The sequence below is a fragment of the Berghia stephanieae genome, chromosome 1 (genome assembly GCF_034508935.2).
Source record: "Berghia stephanieae isolate SIO BIC M18660-M18661 chromosome 1, UCSD_Bste_1.3, whole genome shotgun sequence".
NCBI lineage: Eukaryota > Metazoa > Mollusca > Gastropoda > Nudibranchia > Aeolidiidae > Berghia > Berghia stephanieae.
In genome coordinates this window covers 108,605,512-108,620,511 of record NC_088360.1, presented here as the reverse complement: position 1 = coordinate 108,620,511, position 15,000 = coordinate 108,605,512, and the positions used below count along the sequence as shown (strand labels likewise).

The 15,000-nt window shown below is 35.1% G+C and overlaps 1 protein-coding gene across 8 annotated transcripts in view; it reads left to right on the top strand.

Moving 5' to 3' along the window:
* Positions 1 to 15,000, top strand: part of LOC144962695 (multiple coagulation factor deficiency protein 2 homolog) — a 23,559-nt gene that overhangs the window by 7,626 nt on the left and 933 nt on the right. The window contains exons 1-5 of one of the 8 annotated variants that reach the window (XM_078895850.1): positions 3,574 to 3,861; positions 8,797 to 8,955; positions 11,550 to 11,633; positions 12,968 to 13,140; positions 14,503 to 15,000. The exon at positions 14,503 to 15,000 is cut by the window's right edge and continues 933 nt beyond it. In XM_078895850.1, the coding sequence (XP_078751976.1) occupies positions 8,819 to 8,955; positions 11,550 to 11,633; positions 12,968 to 13,140; positions 14,503 to 14,696 (588 nt within the window). In that variant the 5' untranslated portion in view covers positions 3,574 to 3,861; positions 8,797 to 8,818 and the 3' untranslated portion in view covers positions 14,697 to 15,000. The other 7 variants (XM_078895847.1, XM_078895845.1, XM_078895849.1 and 4 more) reach the window with 7 other exon arrangements.

Here is a 15,000-nt window from a genome sequence, read left to right as displayed (position 1 = left end):
GCTAGGCGCATAGCTGAGTGCCTGGAAAATGCTCTTTACTCACATTCTCTCACCGTATTCAGGTATAAAATGAGTACCTTGCTGTTAACAGCGTTGTCTCTGTCCAGAACAATTATAATATCGTCTAACATGCGTCATGTCCCGTCCTACAGGTCAAATGTTGCTGTTCACCAGATACCCCTTGTGTAGTGCTTTGAGCTCGTTTAGTGGATATTGCGCTATACAAAAGCTCAATTCAATTTAGTGAGAAAATTGTTAGTTCTATCGTAACTTATGTGATGATTTTCCTACGGTTTGTAAGGAGAGCGTTAAAAGTCACAAATCGCGGAATACACCACCATATTTGTGTTCTTTCTATAGCGCAATTTCCACTAAACGTGCTCAAAGCGATTTACAAAGTGTCCCTGACCAACAGCAATACAAAATATAAAACGAGACATGACACCTGTTAGGCGATATTACAGGGTTTTTCCGATTGAGACAATGCTGTTAACATCCAGGTACTCATTTTACACCTGAGTATGGTGAGAGAATATGAGTAAAGAGCCTTTTCCAAGGACTCACTATGCGCCAAGCGGGGCTCGAACCCAGGAACTTCCGATCAGAAATTGAATATCATACCACAAGACCACATAGCGGCACAATATTAAATGTTATGGGACATATTTTCGGAGGGGGATACAGTATGCAGAATGTAACGAAAGACACACGGTTGCCACTTTTAACCAGTTAACTGCCGTTTACTCATGAAAGACACGAATTTTAATATTTGGCCAGAAAAGTCCTCCTTCAAATATCGTTCGATTTAAACGACCCTCACCGTGGTAAAAACTCTCAAACCCGGGACCTCTCAAGGTTTTGAAAGAATTCCAGGTTTGAGAGTTTTTGCCAAGACGAGATTCGTTTAAATCGATCGATATTTAAATGTTGAAGGACGGTATTTTTCTGGCCAAATTTTAAATAATTATTCATGCCTTTCCATAGTACGGCAGTTAACTGAACGGAAGACACGCTGTCGTTACTTTTTAACTACTGGACACTGGCCGCAAGCGAAGGCTACGCCTCTGGCCACTTAGGCGACCAATCTTTTGCCTCACTCTCCCTTTGACACAATGTCATCCATCATTCACGGCGTAGAATGGTCAGCGGGAATTTCACCTGTAATTTGAAAGTCTTGTTACAACCTAGCTGGTTAAATATTACTTTTGTATTATAGATAGAATGAAGATGACGTCACTTTTTTCTTTCTTATTGTTTTTTGTCATCCACGTTTATGAGTACTTCTCACTGAACTGTATGAACCAGACTATAAAATTTCATGGTTACACAAAGTTTTATGTCCTGGTCCGTTATACTTCCGGATGGCAATGTTTTGAGCTTCTTAGCCAAGCCCATACTATCTATATATAATAACTCGACGAATTACAACAATAATTATAGTCCTTTTTTGTGTCCATCCGACCCTTTATCCAATATTTTAAATAAAATAATAGTTCAATAGTTCACTTCTTTCTTTGAGCACCAATAACGACAAATCACTTGGGGCTTCACTAAATATGACATCAAAAGATACGCCCTAGTGGGTCCTAGCGTAGCCATCCTTATCTTATAGCCTGACACTAGAACCTCTAAGACATAGTTTGAGGTCATATTTTAGGTTTGTGCAGCGTCTAGTGAGTTGTCACTAGAAGACATCAAGGAAACAAGTGATTCCGACCCTTTCTCCAATATTTATTGTAATATAATAGTTCAACCAATGGGACCACTTGTTTCCTTGAGCACCACTAACGACAAATTATTTGGGGCTGCACTAAAGATAAGTCCAAGTGGGTCCTGGTGTCAGGCTATTAGTTAACGATGGCCATGCGAGGACCCACTGGACTTTTTGTGCGGCTATGTGGTCTAGTGGTATGACACTCGCTTTCGGATCGGAAGGTCCTGGGTTCGAGCCTCGCTCGGCGCATAGTTGAGTCCTTGAAGAAGGCTCTTTACTCACATTCTCTCACCGTACTCCGGTGTAAAATGATACCTGAACGTTAACAGCGTGTCTCTGTCGACAAAAAATTGTAGTTTCGCCTAACAGGCGTCATGTCCCGTCCTAAATGTTAAATGAAGCTGTTGATCAGGGACCCCTTGTAAAGCGCATTGAGCACGTTTAGTGGATATTGCGCTATATAAAATCTCATTAAAAAATATATATATTTTGACGACATTTTTAGTTTTGTGCAGCGTCTAGTTAGAAGAGCTCAAGGAAATAAGTGATCCCATTGGTTGAGCTATTTAATACAACTCACGAGTTGCTTTCTTTTGTCGTCAAAGACTTGTCTTTTGACGTCATTTTTTGGTAAGTGTATGGCTATAAAGTTTATAATGGCTACGGTCCTTGTGTCAGGCCTAAATGTTAAATGTTGCTGTTGATCAGGGACCCCTTGTAAAGCGCATTGAGCACGTTTAGTTTACGAAAGCTACGCTCAGCTGCGGGTCGGCGGGGTAAAATAGCAGAAATAAAAATCAAAAACTTACACAATAAGCGAAACGAAATCCATTCATGTTGATTGCATTATTTGGTTTTTGCACCGCCTAGTGAGTTGTCTTTTGTAGAACTCATGTAAACAAGTGGTCCCATTGGTTGAACTATTAAATACAACTCACGATTTGTTTTCTTTTGTGGCCAAAGACTGGCATTTTGACGTCATTTTTTGGTCAGTGTCAGGCCATAACTTTACGAAGGCCACTGTCAGATGTGGCGTCATTTTTGTGAAGCATGCATGCAACATAAAGCTAAAAAGAATATGGAAAATAGTCTTGATTTGTTATAAACTTACTTGATTCCATATTATCATAAAGTGAAAATATTTGATTTATTTGTAACAATTTTGTTTCGTTTGATACTTACAATATTGTTTAAAATCTTTACAAGAAGTTTATAATGGTCCAGATAATATGACGTATGAACATTAATTTGTATTGCGCCTTTCCATTGGTTTACCATACTCAAAGCGTCTTACAAGGTTTCATTTATTACCTAAGCAGGTCATTCGGAATAATTTTTTTCCAATTCATACAGTAACAGGTAAGTGTATTTTGCACATGTGACCCATCGTCTCAAAACGGTATTATATGGGAACGAACCAGATGCTTCAACGGTGAATTTAATGTTAAAACATTTCAAAAATATAAATTGTTGGCATCAGCACCCTAAAGTACGGTATCCATTCTCCTGAATAAAACATACAAACTCAACAAGTCTGATATTTCTGTAAATTCAATTTTCAACATCTGTACCATCCCGACTTATTAACTTTTTGAGTCGAAGAAGTCTTACAATATCTGTCATTACCTAAAGCCAGGTACTGATTCACACCTGAGTTGAGTGGGATAATTTGTGATAAGTGCCTAACAACGTCGGAACCAGAATAATTAATTATCCACGATCATCGTCACCCATTAACGTCGAGTCACCGAACCACAATTTTAAAATCGTCCCAACTCGCCTGCATTTCGACTAAACTGAAGGCAGGTGACACAGTTTATTGCGATGGGAATGGGAACCAAATTAATGTCAGTGTTCATTCAGAAAGGCTATGGCAGACCTTGTGTAAATATCAGAGCACACATTCTCGCATAATTATCTATTTTCAAGAACTGTTATTTTTATACATATATTTTAGTATTATTCATGACGCCTTAGAATTGAAATTTAGTATTTTTAATATTCTTAAGATAATATTAACAAGGATCATCCCAACAAATAAATACCCCAATATTATAAAGTGTAGATTGGACAGAAAGGAGGCTGAACTAACTCTGTGATCGTGACGTCGTATTATGATGATGAATGAATGAATTATAAATAACCAGGTAACGGAGTAGGGCCTTGGGGGGGGGGGGGTGAGGTGAAATAAGATGGATAAGGATTTGAAGAGGAAGATGGGCAGAAAGAGAAAAAAAATGACACGTGGAAGAATATAACTGGTCTTCAGTCTTCAGTGCGTGTACTATACCTTGGTTTGGTGTGTATTGACTTTGACACTATGTTTGTAGCTGGTGGTGTTGACTGTTGGCCGTCTTCTCTTTATCTCTATCTCACATGAACACGTCTACATTCTAATAATATTATTATTATAATTATTTCAATTTTATTTATTTATTTATTTTTTAAGGGAAGAGTTCATATTTGGATTATAAATACAGTCGGCATACTGTGACTATCCGTATCTGTGTAAGTTATGCTATTCAAAATAGTTCGTTTTATCAGTGTATTGGTGTTAGTTATAACTATAATAATAGTGTTAATATAATAATAGTGTAACTATAATAAAACGGTTACTAAAATAATAGTGTTAATATAATAATAGTGTTACTATAATAAAACTGTTACTAAAATAATAGTGTTAATATAAATAATAGACTGTGTTACTATAATAAAATAATAGTGTTACGATAATAAAACTGTTACTATAATAATAGTGTTACTAAAAAATAAAATGTTACTATAAAAATTAATAAGTGTTACTATAATAAAACTGTTACTATAATAATAGTGTTACTATAATAAAACTGTTACTATAATAATAGTGTTACATATAATAAAACTGTTACTATCAATAATAGTGTTACTATAATAAAACTGTTACTATAATAATAGTGTTACTATAATAAAACTGTTACTATAATAATAGTGTTACTATAATAAAACTGTTACTATAATAAAACTGTTACTATAATAATAATAATAGTGTTACTATAATAAAAACATGTTACTATAATAATAATAATAGTGTTACTATAATAAAACTGTTACTATAATAATAATAATAGTGTTACATAATAAAACTGTTACTATAATAATAGTGTTACTATAATAAAACTGTTACTATAATAAAGTTTACTATAATAAATGTTACTAAAAATAGTTACTATAATAAAACTGTTACTATAAATAATAGTGTTACTATAAAATTAAATAATTGTTACTATAATAAACTGTTACTAATAATAAATACTGTTACTATAATAAAACTGTTACTAAAATAATAGTGTTACTATAATAAAACTGTTACTAAAATAATAGTGTTACGATAATAAAACTGTTACTAAAATAATAGTGTTACGATAATAAAACTGTTACTATAATAATAGTGTTACGATAATAAAACTGTTACTATAATAATAGTGTATATAATAAACTGTTACTAAAATAATAGTGTTACTATAATAAAACTGTTACCAAAATAATAGTGTTACATATAATAAAACTGTTACCTAAAATAATAGTGTTACTATAATAAAACTGTTACTATAATAATAGTGTTAATAATAAAACTGTTACTATAATGAAACTGTTACTAAAATAATAGTGTTACTATAATAAAACTGTTACTATAATAAAACTGTTTACTATAATAATAGTGTTACTATAATAAAACTGTTACTATAATAAAACTTTTACTATAATAATAATGTTACTATAATAATAGTGTTACTATAATAAAACTGTTACTATAATAATAGTGTTACGATAATAAAACTGTTACTATAATAATAGTGTTACTATAATAAAACTGTTACTATAATAATAGTGTTACTATAATAAAACTGTTACTAAAATAATAGTGTTACTATAATAAAACTGTTACTATAATAAAACTGTTACTATAATAATAGTGTTACTATAATAAAACTGTTACTATGATAAAAACGGTTACTATAATAATAGTGTTACTATAATAAAACTGTTACTATAATAAAACTGTTACTATAATAATAGTGTTACTATAATAAAACTGTTACTATAATAATAGTGTTACTATAATAATATTGTTACTATAATAAAACTGTTACTACAATAATAGTGTTACTATAATAAAACTGTTACTATAATAATAGTGTTACTATAATAAAACTGTTACTAAAATAATAGTGTTAATATAATAATAGTGTTACTATAATAAAACTGTTACTAAAATAATAGTGTTAATATAATAATAGTGTTACTATAATAAAACTGTTACTATAATAATAGTGTTACTATAATAAAACTGTTACTAAAATAATAGTGTTAATATAATAATAGTGTTACTATAATAAAACTGTTACTATAATAATAGTGTTACTATAATAAAACTGTTACTATAATAATAGTGTTACTATAATAAAACTGTTACTATAATAAAACTGTTACTATAATAATAGTGTTACTATAATAAAACTGTTACTATAATAATAGTGTTACTATAATAAAACTGTTACTAAAATAATAGTGTTAATATAATAATAGTGTTACTATAATAAAACTGTTACTAAAATAATAGTGTTAATATAATAATAGTGTTACTATAATAAAACTGTTACTATAATAATAGTGTTGCTATAATAAAACTGTTACCATAATAAAACTGTTACTATAATAATATTGTTACTATAATAAAACTGTTACTACAATAATAGTGTTACTATAATAAAACTGTTACTATAATAATAGTGTTACTATAATACAACTGTTACTATAATAATAGTGTTAGTCTTCGCATCGGAATCGTAACATATCGACGTATACATATAGGCAGTTCTGGCATCCGAACCCACTTATGAGCCCGGATTAACATAGATAGTTCTAGTTGTAATGGACAATAGTTTGCGTCATTAAAAAAAAATAAATAATTATTTTTAACCCTCTCCTTACCACCCATATGCAAATCGTCACATTTGTTACTATGCACCCAACAATTTTCTTATTCTGATTTCATTTCGTTATAGTTGTAGCCATAAAAACTCGACACTTTGTTTGAAGAGGTCATTTTTCTGAACAAAATATAGAATATACTCGTTGCTAATCTGTTTGAAAAATCTATTTTTGTGTGTTGGTCGAGTATGACGTCTCGGATAAAATTATGAAAATAACTGGTAAGGAGAGGGTTAATGCTGGGTTTCCCCTTTGTCAACAAAACACGATGAATGGAGCACTAAATACCTTATCAACTCCATCCTCTCATCTCTCCTTCGTCTTTAGTGTTTAACTCATCGCATTTTGTTCGCAAGGGGAAACCCGAAACGTTCACACGATATGTTTTCGTTCGTTGTATTGAAGCATCCATTCAATCTACACAATAAACCGAGATATAGATAGATCGAAGACGACGTCACACAGGTCACTTTGTTATTGGTTTTTGCCATCCGCGTTTATGAGTAATTCTCACTAAACTGTATTAACCAGACTATAAACGTTCGATGTTACACACAGTTTTGTGTGTTGGTCCGTTATACTTCCGGATGGCAATGTTGTGAGCTTCTTAGCCGAGCACATACTATCTATATACACATACGAAAGACCTGTTACATTCTTCCACGTGTCCTTGTTTTCTGCCCATCTTCCTCTTCAAATCCTCACTCGTCTAAATTCACCTCACTCAGTGTTGCACTCATCATAATATGTTGTTGATAAGAAGGATAAACACGAAACGTTCCCATCATATGTTTTCGTGAATTAAATTGAGGCTTCCATTCACTTTTACAATTGTTACATATTCTTCGAGCCTCAAGTACACTACATTTGCTTTAACTCACTCAATCCTAGACATTTTTGCTACTTTTCAAAATTATTAGAAAAAATGCATTACAAATGAGCATGGAAATAGATAGTATTATTCAACTACCATTAACATTAAAAAATGAAAACAACATTAGCTTTGATACTACGCCTATAATTTGTCTCAGAAAAATGTAATAAATTAATGGCATGGGGATATAGTCGGTGTTAGGGTTGAATGAGTTAAGAATGTATAAATGCTATGAGTTTAGGTAAAATACTCACAACATCCGCCAGCAGGATATAACGAACCTCTCAACACAAAATATAAGTGTAATCTTAAACGTTTATAGTCTGATTTATATAATATAGTGCCCAAAGCGCTTTACAAGGGGTCCCTGACCAACAGGAACATGTAACGAGAACGAGACATGACTCCTGTTAGGCGATATTACATTTTTTTCCCGACATAGACAACGCTGTTAAAGGCCAGGTACTCATTTTACACCTAAGTACGGTGAGAGAATGTGAATAAAGAGCCTTTTCAAATGACTCAACTTTGCGCCGAGCGAGGCTCGAACTCAGGACATTACGATCCCAGAGCGAGTGTCAAACCATAAGACCACATAGCCGCATTATATGTGTAAATTCCTTATGATCTGGCGGAAAGTACTTTGCGGTAGACTAGCGTCCTGCTGTACAAAGGATAGCAAGCAATTGCTATAGTCCGTTTCACGCTATAAAAACCGGGATAAACTCTGGCTCCATGGGCCTCATGGCCCTGAAGGAAAGATTACTATTCTCGGTAATACCATCGTGTTTTCTTGGTTCCATTTACCAAATCATCTCATTCTTTTTCTCATTCTTTTTCCCTGTCATGTTTATTGCCATCAAATTTTGTATATTATTGGCTAAAGCTAACGTGCATTTCTTTGTAGGTCTGATTACCTAATTTGTTCTGGACTCATTTTTGTGGTAAATTCTTTCAAACCAACGCAAAGTGTTGTCCATTACAACTCAAAAGTGCTCTGCAGCGCTTGACAATTAACCCAAACGCATAACCATCCCAATACCCCTCACACCCCCCCCCACAAACACACACACACACACACACAATATACACACAGGCCCACACATAATATGTACATATTATGTACATATTTAAACAAAAACATCAATCATAAAATGCCCTGTAAAATAATTTTAGAACACAAGGAACACGTCGGCTATTTATTTAACTTGAAACTTGAAACTTCTCTTTCCAGCAGCACAGTGGAAAAACTTGACACGATGATGGCTGCTGTTGGGTGCTATTTATACATTGTTATGGCATTGGTTGTCATAGAAACGCGAGCTCACGGAGGCCATGCCATGAATCATGGTCAACCCACAAGTTTTTCAGACCCAAACATCGTAGGAGATGCTGAGTAAGTTTATGAAAACGAATAATATAAAGATGTGTAAAAACTCAATAGAGAACAAAAGTGCGATGTCAAAAAAAAAAAAGGTTCCAAATCTCAATTTGTGGCGCTGCATTGCGGCTGACGCCTGGGTTATTCCAGTCTTTTGGAATAGACCCTAGAGACAAATTTCCCCAATGGGACGAAATAGAAATTAAAAAAAATATTATTAAAAAAAAAAAAAAAACCAAAAAAACCCAAACAAACTATTCTGAAGGACTGGCTACATACCTTTTGTTATCGATCTTCTGTGTTCAGGGTGATTGGATCTTATATTCTAGTCTAAATAATATATTCTGGTCGTCAACAAAGATCATTCATCCTCTCTCTTTTACGTCCCGTTTAATAATCCTATGACTCTGCCTATGCATCCTGAACCCCCCCCCCCCCCCAAATAAAAAACAACAAACAAAAAAACTGAGCTTTATATAGCGCAATATCCACTATACGTGCTCAAAGCGCTTTACAAGGGGTCCCTGGTCAACAGCAACATTTAACATGTAGGACCGGACATGAAACGAAAATACATAGTTATGCCACCCTTATGGTTCAATATGTCACCTAATCATTATTATTAGTCCTCCGAAGGACTGGTTACATAAACACTTCTAAGGATTTTGGAACCGGAAAAATAGAAGGGGTGACGTCAGGACTTTTCATCCCTATAAATAACTCAAAACAGATCTTTGTTGACATTTCCGGTTTTGTTTTGATAAGGTAAATACCTTGAAACGTCAATAAAAGCCCGTTTTGTATAATTCCATTGAATCTTTGCAGTTTGAGCTTGGGCTTTTATATAGCGCAATATCCACTAAACGTGCTCAATTGAGTGCTCAGCTATCTGACTTATCAGGACTTCAAAGTAAAACGTTCTGAGTAATTCTCACTCAACTATATCAACTAGACTATAAACGTTTAAGGTTACACATAGTTTTGTGTGTTGGTCCGTTATACTTCCGGATGGCAATGTTACGAGCTGCTTCCCCAAGGGCATACTATCTATAGCAGAGTAGTTCAAATAAGACAAACTGGCTTAAGATAATATCTCGTTTAAGAAAATCTTTTCGAACTGCCCCCCCCCCCCCCCTTTTATATGAGCCAATTAATCAAAGTCTGGTTTTAATAGAAACAACTCAGTCTTGGTCCAGTTAAAATAAATTATTCTACTGGCCACCCTTACTTGCCCCCCCCCCCCCACCCTACCCCCACCCCTCCCCTGAAAGGAAGAACCATTAAAAAAAAAAGAATAATGAAAAAAAAAAAATGGCTACCAAAATTACAAGACTGCGATGAAAAGTCACGCACACACGTTTCATCATCAGGGGAGGCTACTGGACTTTTATTCATCACTCATTAAGAATTGAAAGATTGTTTCCCTTGAAATTGGATAGGATAAACCCTCCCAACAATTATTTTTTTGTTTTTTGTTTGGTCCAATTGACCAGTAAATTTTTGATCAATCAAAGCATGGAATTTGTGACACACCTTCAAACGTGGTCGGACAAACATAGTCGGTTATTAATAAACATTAACGTGAATGAATTCGACCTCTCTCTGATCATTGTTATTGTTGTTATAGGTGACTCGTTATCACACGATTTCCTCAATCATATTTTAAATCTTCTTTTGATCAAATGGTTGAGTTGACAGTGGGTATTTTACTTAGACACAAAACATCGATAGTAAAGCCTGTATAGATAGTGTGCGCTTGGCTAAGAAGCTCACAGCATTGCCATCCGGAAGTATAAGGGACCAACACACAAAACTATGTGTAACCTTAACGTTATTCTGGTTAATACAGTTTAGTGAGAATTTCTCATAAACGCGGATGGCAAAAATCAATAACAAAGTCCTGAGTGACGTCAACTTCATACTATCTATAGTTTGCTATGTTTACCAATTACTGCCATTGTTTACATTATGACGACTGTCCGAGAGGCGTGATTATAGGTGTCTATTGCGGGCTGTAAATACCGCGCACTATCACCATTAAATACGTTGAATCTCCTTTTCAATCAGCTAAGCAACTGAACTTCTTGTTTTGCTTACCATCAATGTAGGTATTTAATGTTGAAAAATTGCCGCAGCATGGCAAATTATTATTAAAAATAAAGACATAAGACCTCATCAAGGTATGTGGTCATGTGGAATGACACTCGCCTTCGGATCAGAAGGTCCTGGGTTTGAGTCCCGCTCTGAGCGTCGTATAGTTGTGTTCTTGGAAAAGGCTCTTTATTCACATTCTCTCACCGTGCTCATGTGTAAAATGAGTACCTGGCCGTTAACAACGTTGTGTCTGTCTTGAAAAAGAATTGTAATATCGCCTAACAAGCGCAATATCTTTTCCTATATGTTAAGTGTTGCTGTTGTCTAGGGATCCCTTGTAAATTGATTTGAGCATGTTTAGTGGAAATTGCGCTATATACCAGCTCATGTTTAATAGGGTTTTGTATTCGTTAATCGATAGTTTAAAGTATTCTCCTGATGAATATCCGGGCCTTACCATGCAGTTAACTCATTCATGCAGTACTTCTATATTAATTGATTCCACTGTTCCATAGCCATATGAGACAACACATGCAGCAAGGGGACATAAACGCCGAAAAGCCGATGTCACCAGCCGAGATGGAGTTCCATTACTTCCGGTGAGCTTTAAACGACGGTTATTCAATATTAGGCATAATAATAACATTAATTATAATAATAATAATAATAATAATAATAATAATAATAATAATAATAATAATAATAATAATAATAATAATAATAATAATATAATAATATAATAATAATAATATAATAATAATAATAATAATAATAATAATAATAATAATAATAATAATAATAATAATAATAATAATAATTGTTGAATTAGTATACATGTGACCTATTGTCTAAAGGGATAGAGGGAAGGGGGAGGGGTGGGGGGTTGACCGATCGGTTAAGACATTGCACTGTGACTCAGGAGGATGGGTTCCATACTTGCTTCAGGCACTTTCACTTTTTTTTATTCTTTGGGTGATATTATTAACACCCAACGGTTCACTTTGGAGAATTCCTGTTGACAACAGACCACCAGACGTCTGTTTGATGGACTAGCCTTTCCGCGTTCGTCCATCGAAAAGTATCAGACCCAGCCACCCAATAAAAGGGGGGGGGGTGTCAGGAAAATATCTTGACTGAACCTGGGATCAATCGAGGTTCCTTTGCTTGTGGAACGAGTGCTCTACCAACTGGGCTAATGGGATCCCCAACGTTAACTACAGGGACTACTATTTTTGTTTTTAAAAACCTGCGAATTTTTAAATTTTCAAATTGGCAGATCTGCATTTACTGGGTGGGGTTCCTGGCCTCCAATAGTGGACAGGGAGGCGCTTACTATGTCTTCTATCCCCCTATATATTATGTTTTCCAATTTGCTTTCTGCCTTTGTCTAGGAATGAGATTACTTGGTTTTGCCCTGGACCTGGCCGTAGTGCTTGGCTGGGAGGGAAACAGTCAAATGCATGGTTATTGTTTTGGGAGATGATATTTTTTTCCTTGTAAATCATCTCTCTGTTATGTATTATTATGTTTGTTAGTTTGAATGTATAATGTAAGCATTTGAGTGTATTCCTCTTTGTGGGTTCTTGTGCTGGTGTACGGGTGAGACATTTAGGTGTTCTCAAACTAAGCACACATAGTGTTCTCTTGGAATCTGCATCTGTTCCCTATTTGAACCACTCCCCTTTGTCTTACTTTATTCCTCAAGTCCTTTGTTATTGTACATCTAGAATCTTTTCACTATCCAATTTTCTTCCTTTTTATTGGCGCTGATATGACCTAAATGTGTTGCAAGCGCCGTATAACCCTTAAAAACAAACAAACTAACATCTGCATTTAATCAAATGTATGTATGTATGTATGTATGTATGTATGTATGTATGTATGTATGTATGTATGTATGTATGTATGTATGATAATAATTTCTTTTTACTAGGCTTCACGACACCAACAACGACAACATGCTAGACGGCCTTGAACTCCTGAAGGCCTTGAGTCACATGATCCCGCCGATGGATTTTGCCCCCCATGAGATCAACGGAAAGACGGCTGTGGAGGTGGAGAACATGAGGAACGGGAGGGTGCACGAAATGATGAATAATTATGTCCGTAAGTCATCAGTTTCTTTTTTAGAATGAACATTGTTTATTACGTATTTATCAGGCCTGCCTAGTACTACACGAAAAATTCGTAGAAAAGTACGAAATTTTGGATCCAATTTCAGAACTTCATGAGCATTTCTGAGCCATGGAAATAAAAGATGAAACCAAAGTGCATAATTACGAGTATAAGGATCTTAGAGTGATATTGAATCATTGTGGGGGCAAATTATTAACCTGTAAAGTTGACTACAACGACTACACTGCCGTTTTATTAAAGAAGACAGTATCTGCTATTTGATTAACATTACATTTTCTGTGTTTTTAAAAACAACTCTGATCTTCTAAAAACTACAAAGTTTTATATTTTCAGGTTGGCAGGTCTGATTTAATTTTATGTGCCCTTAGAAAAGTAACCCGATAGAGCCTATAGGGCCCATTGAGCCGGAATGTATCCGGTTTATATAGCGTTAGACTACCAGATAAAGATCTGAACAAGTGTGTATGAAAGTTGCCAGGCAAAGCAAGAACGAAAAATACAAGAGAAATAAAACATCCCAAAAATAAGGCTACCTCGACTGGGGTTCGAACCTCAGACCCCCCTCCTCCTCCTCCTTCTTCTCCTTCTTCTTCTTCTTCTTCTTCTTCTTCTTCTTCTTCTTCTTCTTCTTCTTCTTCTTCTTCTTCTTCTTCTTCTTCTTCTTCTTCTTCTTCTTCTTCTTCTTCTTCGTCAGTACTTCTAAAACTACTACTACTACTACTACTACTACTACTACTACTACTACTACTACTACTACTACTGCTACTACTACTACTACTACTACTACTACTACTACTACTACTACTACTATTTACTACTACTACTACTACTACTACTACTACTACTACTACTACTACTACTACTACTACTATTACTACTACTACTACTACTACTACTACTACTACTACTACTACTACCACCTTACTTCACCCCCCCCCCCCTTGCTCTTCCCTGTCCTCCATGTAACTTGTGCGGCTATGAGGCCTTATGTCATTACTCTCGCTATCAGATCGTAAGGTTCAAGGTTTCTAGACTCTCTCTGACCAGTGCATAATTGAGTCCCAGGAAATGCTCACATTTTCCCACCGTACTCAGGTGTAAACATAGCACCTAGCCGTTAGCAGCGTTGTCTCTATCGGGAAAAAATTGAATATCGCCGAATAGGCGTCATGTATTTAGTCTTGCACGTTAAGCGTTGCTGCTGACCAGGGACTCATTGTAAAGCTCTTTGAGCACGCCCCTTCACCCCCCCCCCCCCCGTATTCTTCATTTTCTCCCAGTTACAGTACTGATATATTGATATAAAATATTTTTTTAATGTTTACCATTCAGAAATAATTGACAATGTCCTGCTGAACGATGACCGAGACAAAGACGGCTACCTGACCTATCCAGAGTACAGTCTTGCAAGAAAGAGAGACGCCCAAAAAATGAAAGACATGCAAGAACAGATGCTGAGGAATGCCCAGAACGCAAAGGACCAGATGATGGCCAAACAACAGCAGCCGTACAACAGTGGCCTTTGATGGATTCATAGTAGGATACAATGGAATCCGCATTAACTCAACTCTCTTAATCCTCTCCTTACCAACTGCAAGGAAATCACCACATTTGCTGTGGTACAATGAACATATCGATGGTCGGCGGATCAGACCTCTGAAGTCTACAAACGAGCTTTGCGCACCATGTTTTATTTAACTAAAATGCGGTGCGCAAAGTTCGCATGTAGAATTCAGATCAACAAGGGCGCCCAAAATTAAATAAAAACATGGTGGGCAAAGCTCGTATGGAGACTTCAAAGTTTTGATCCGCCGACCATTGATATATCCT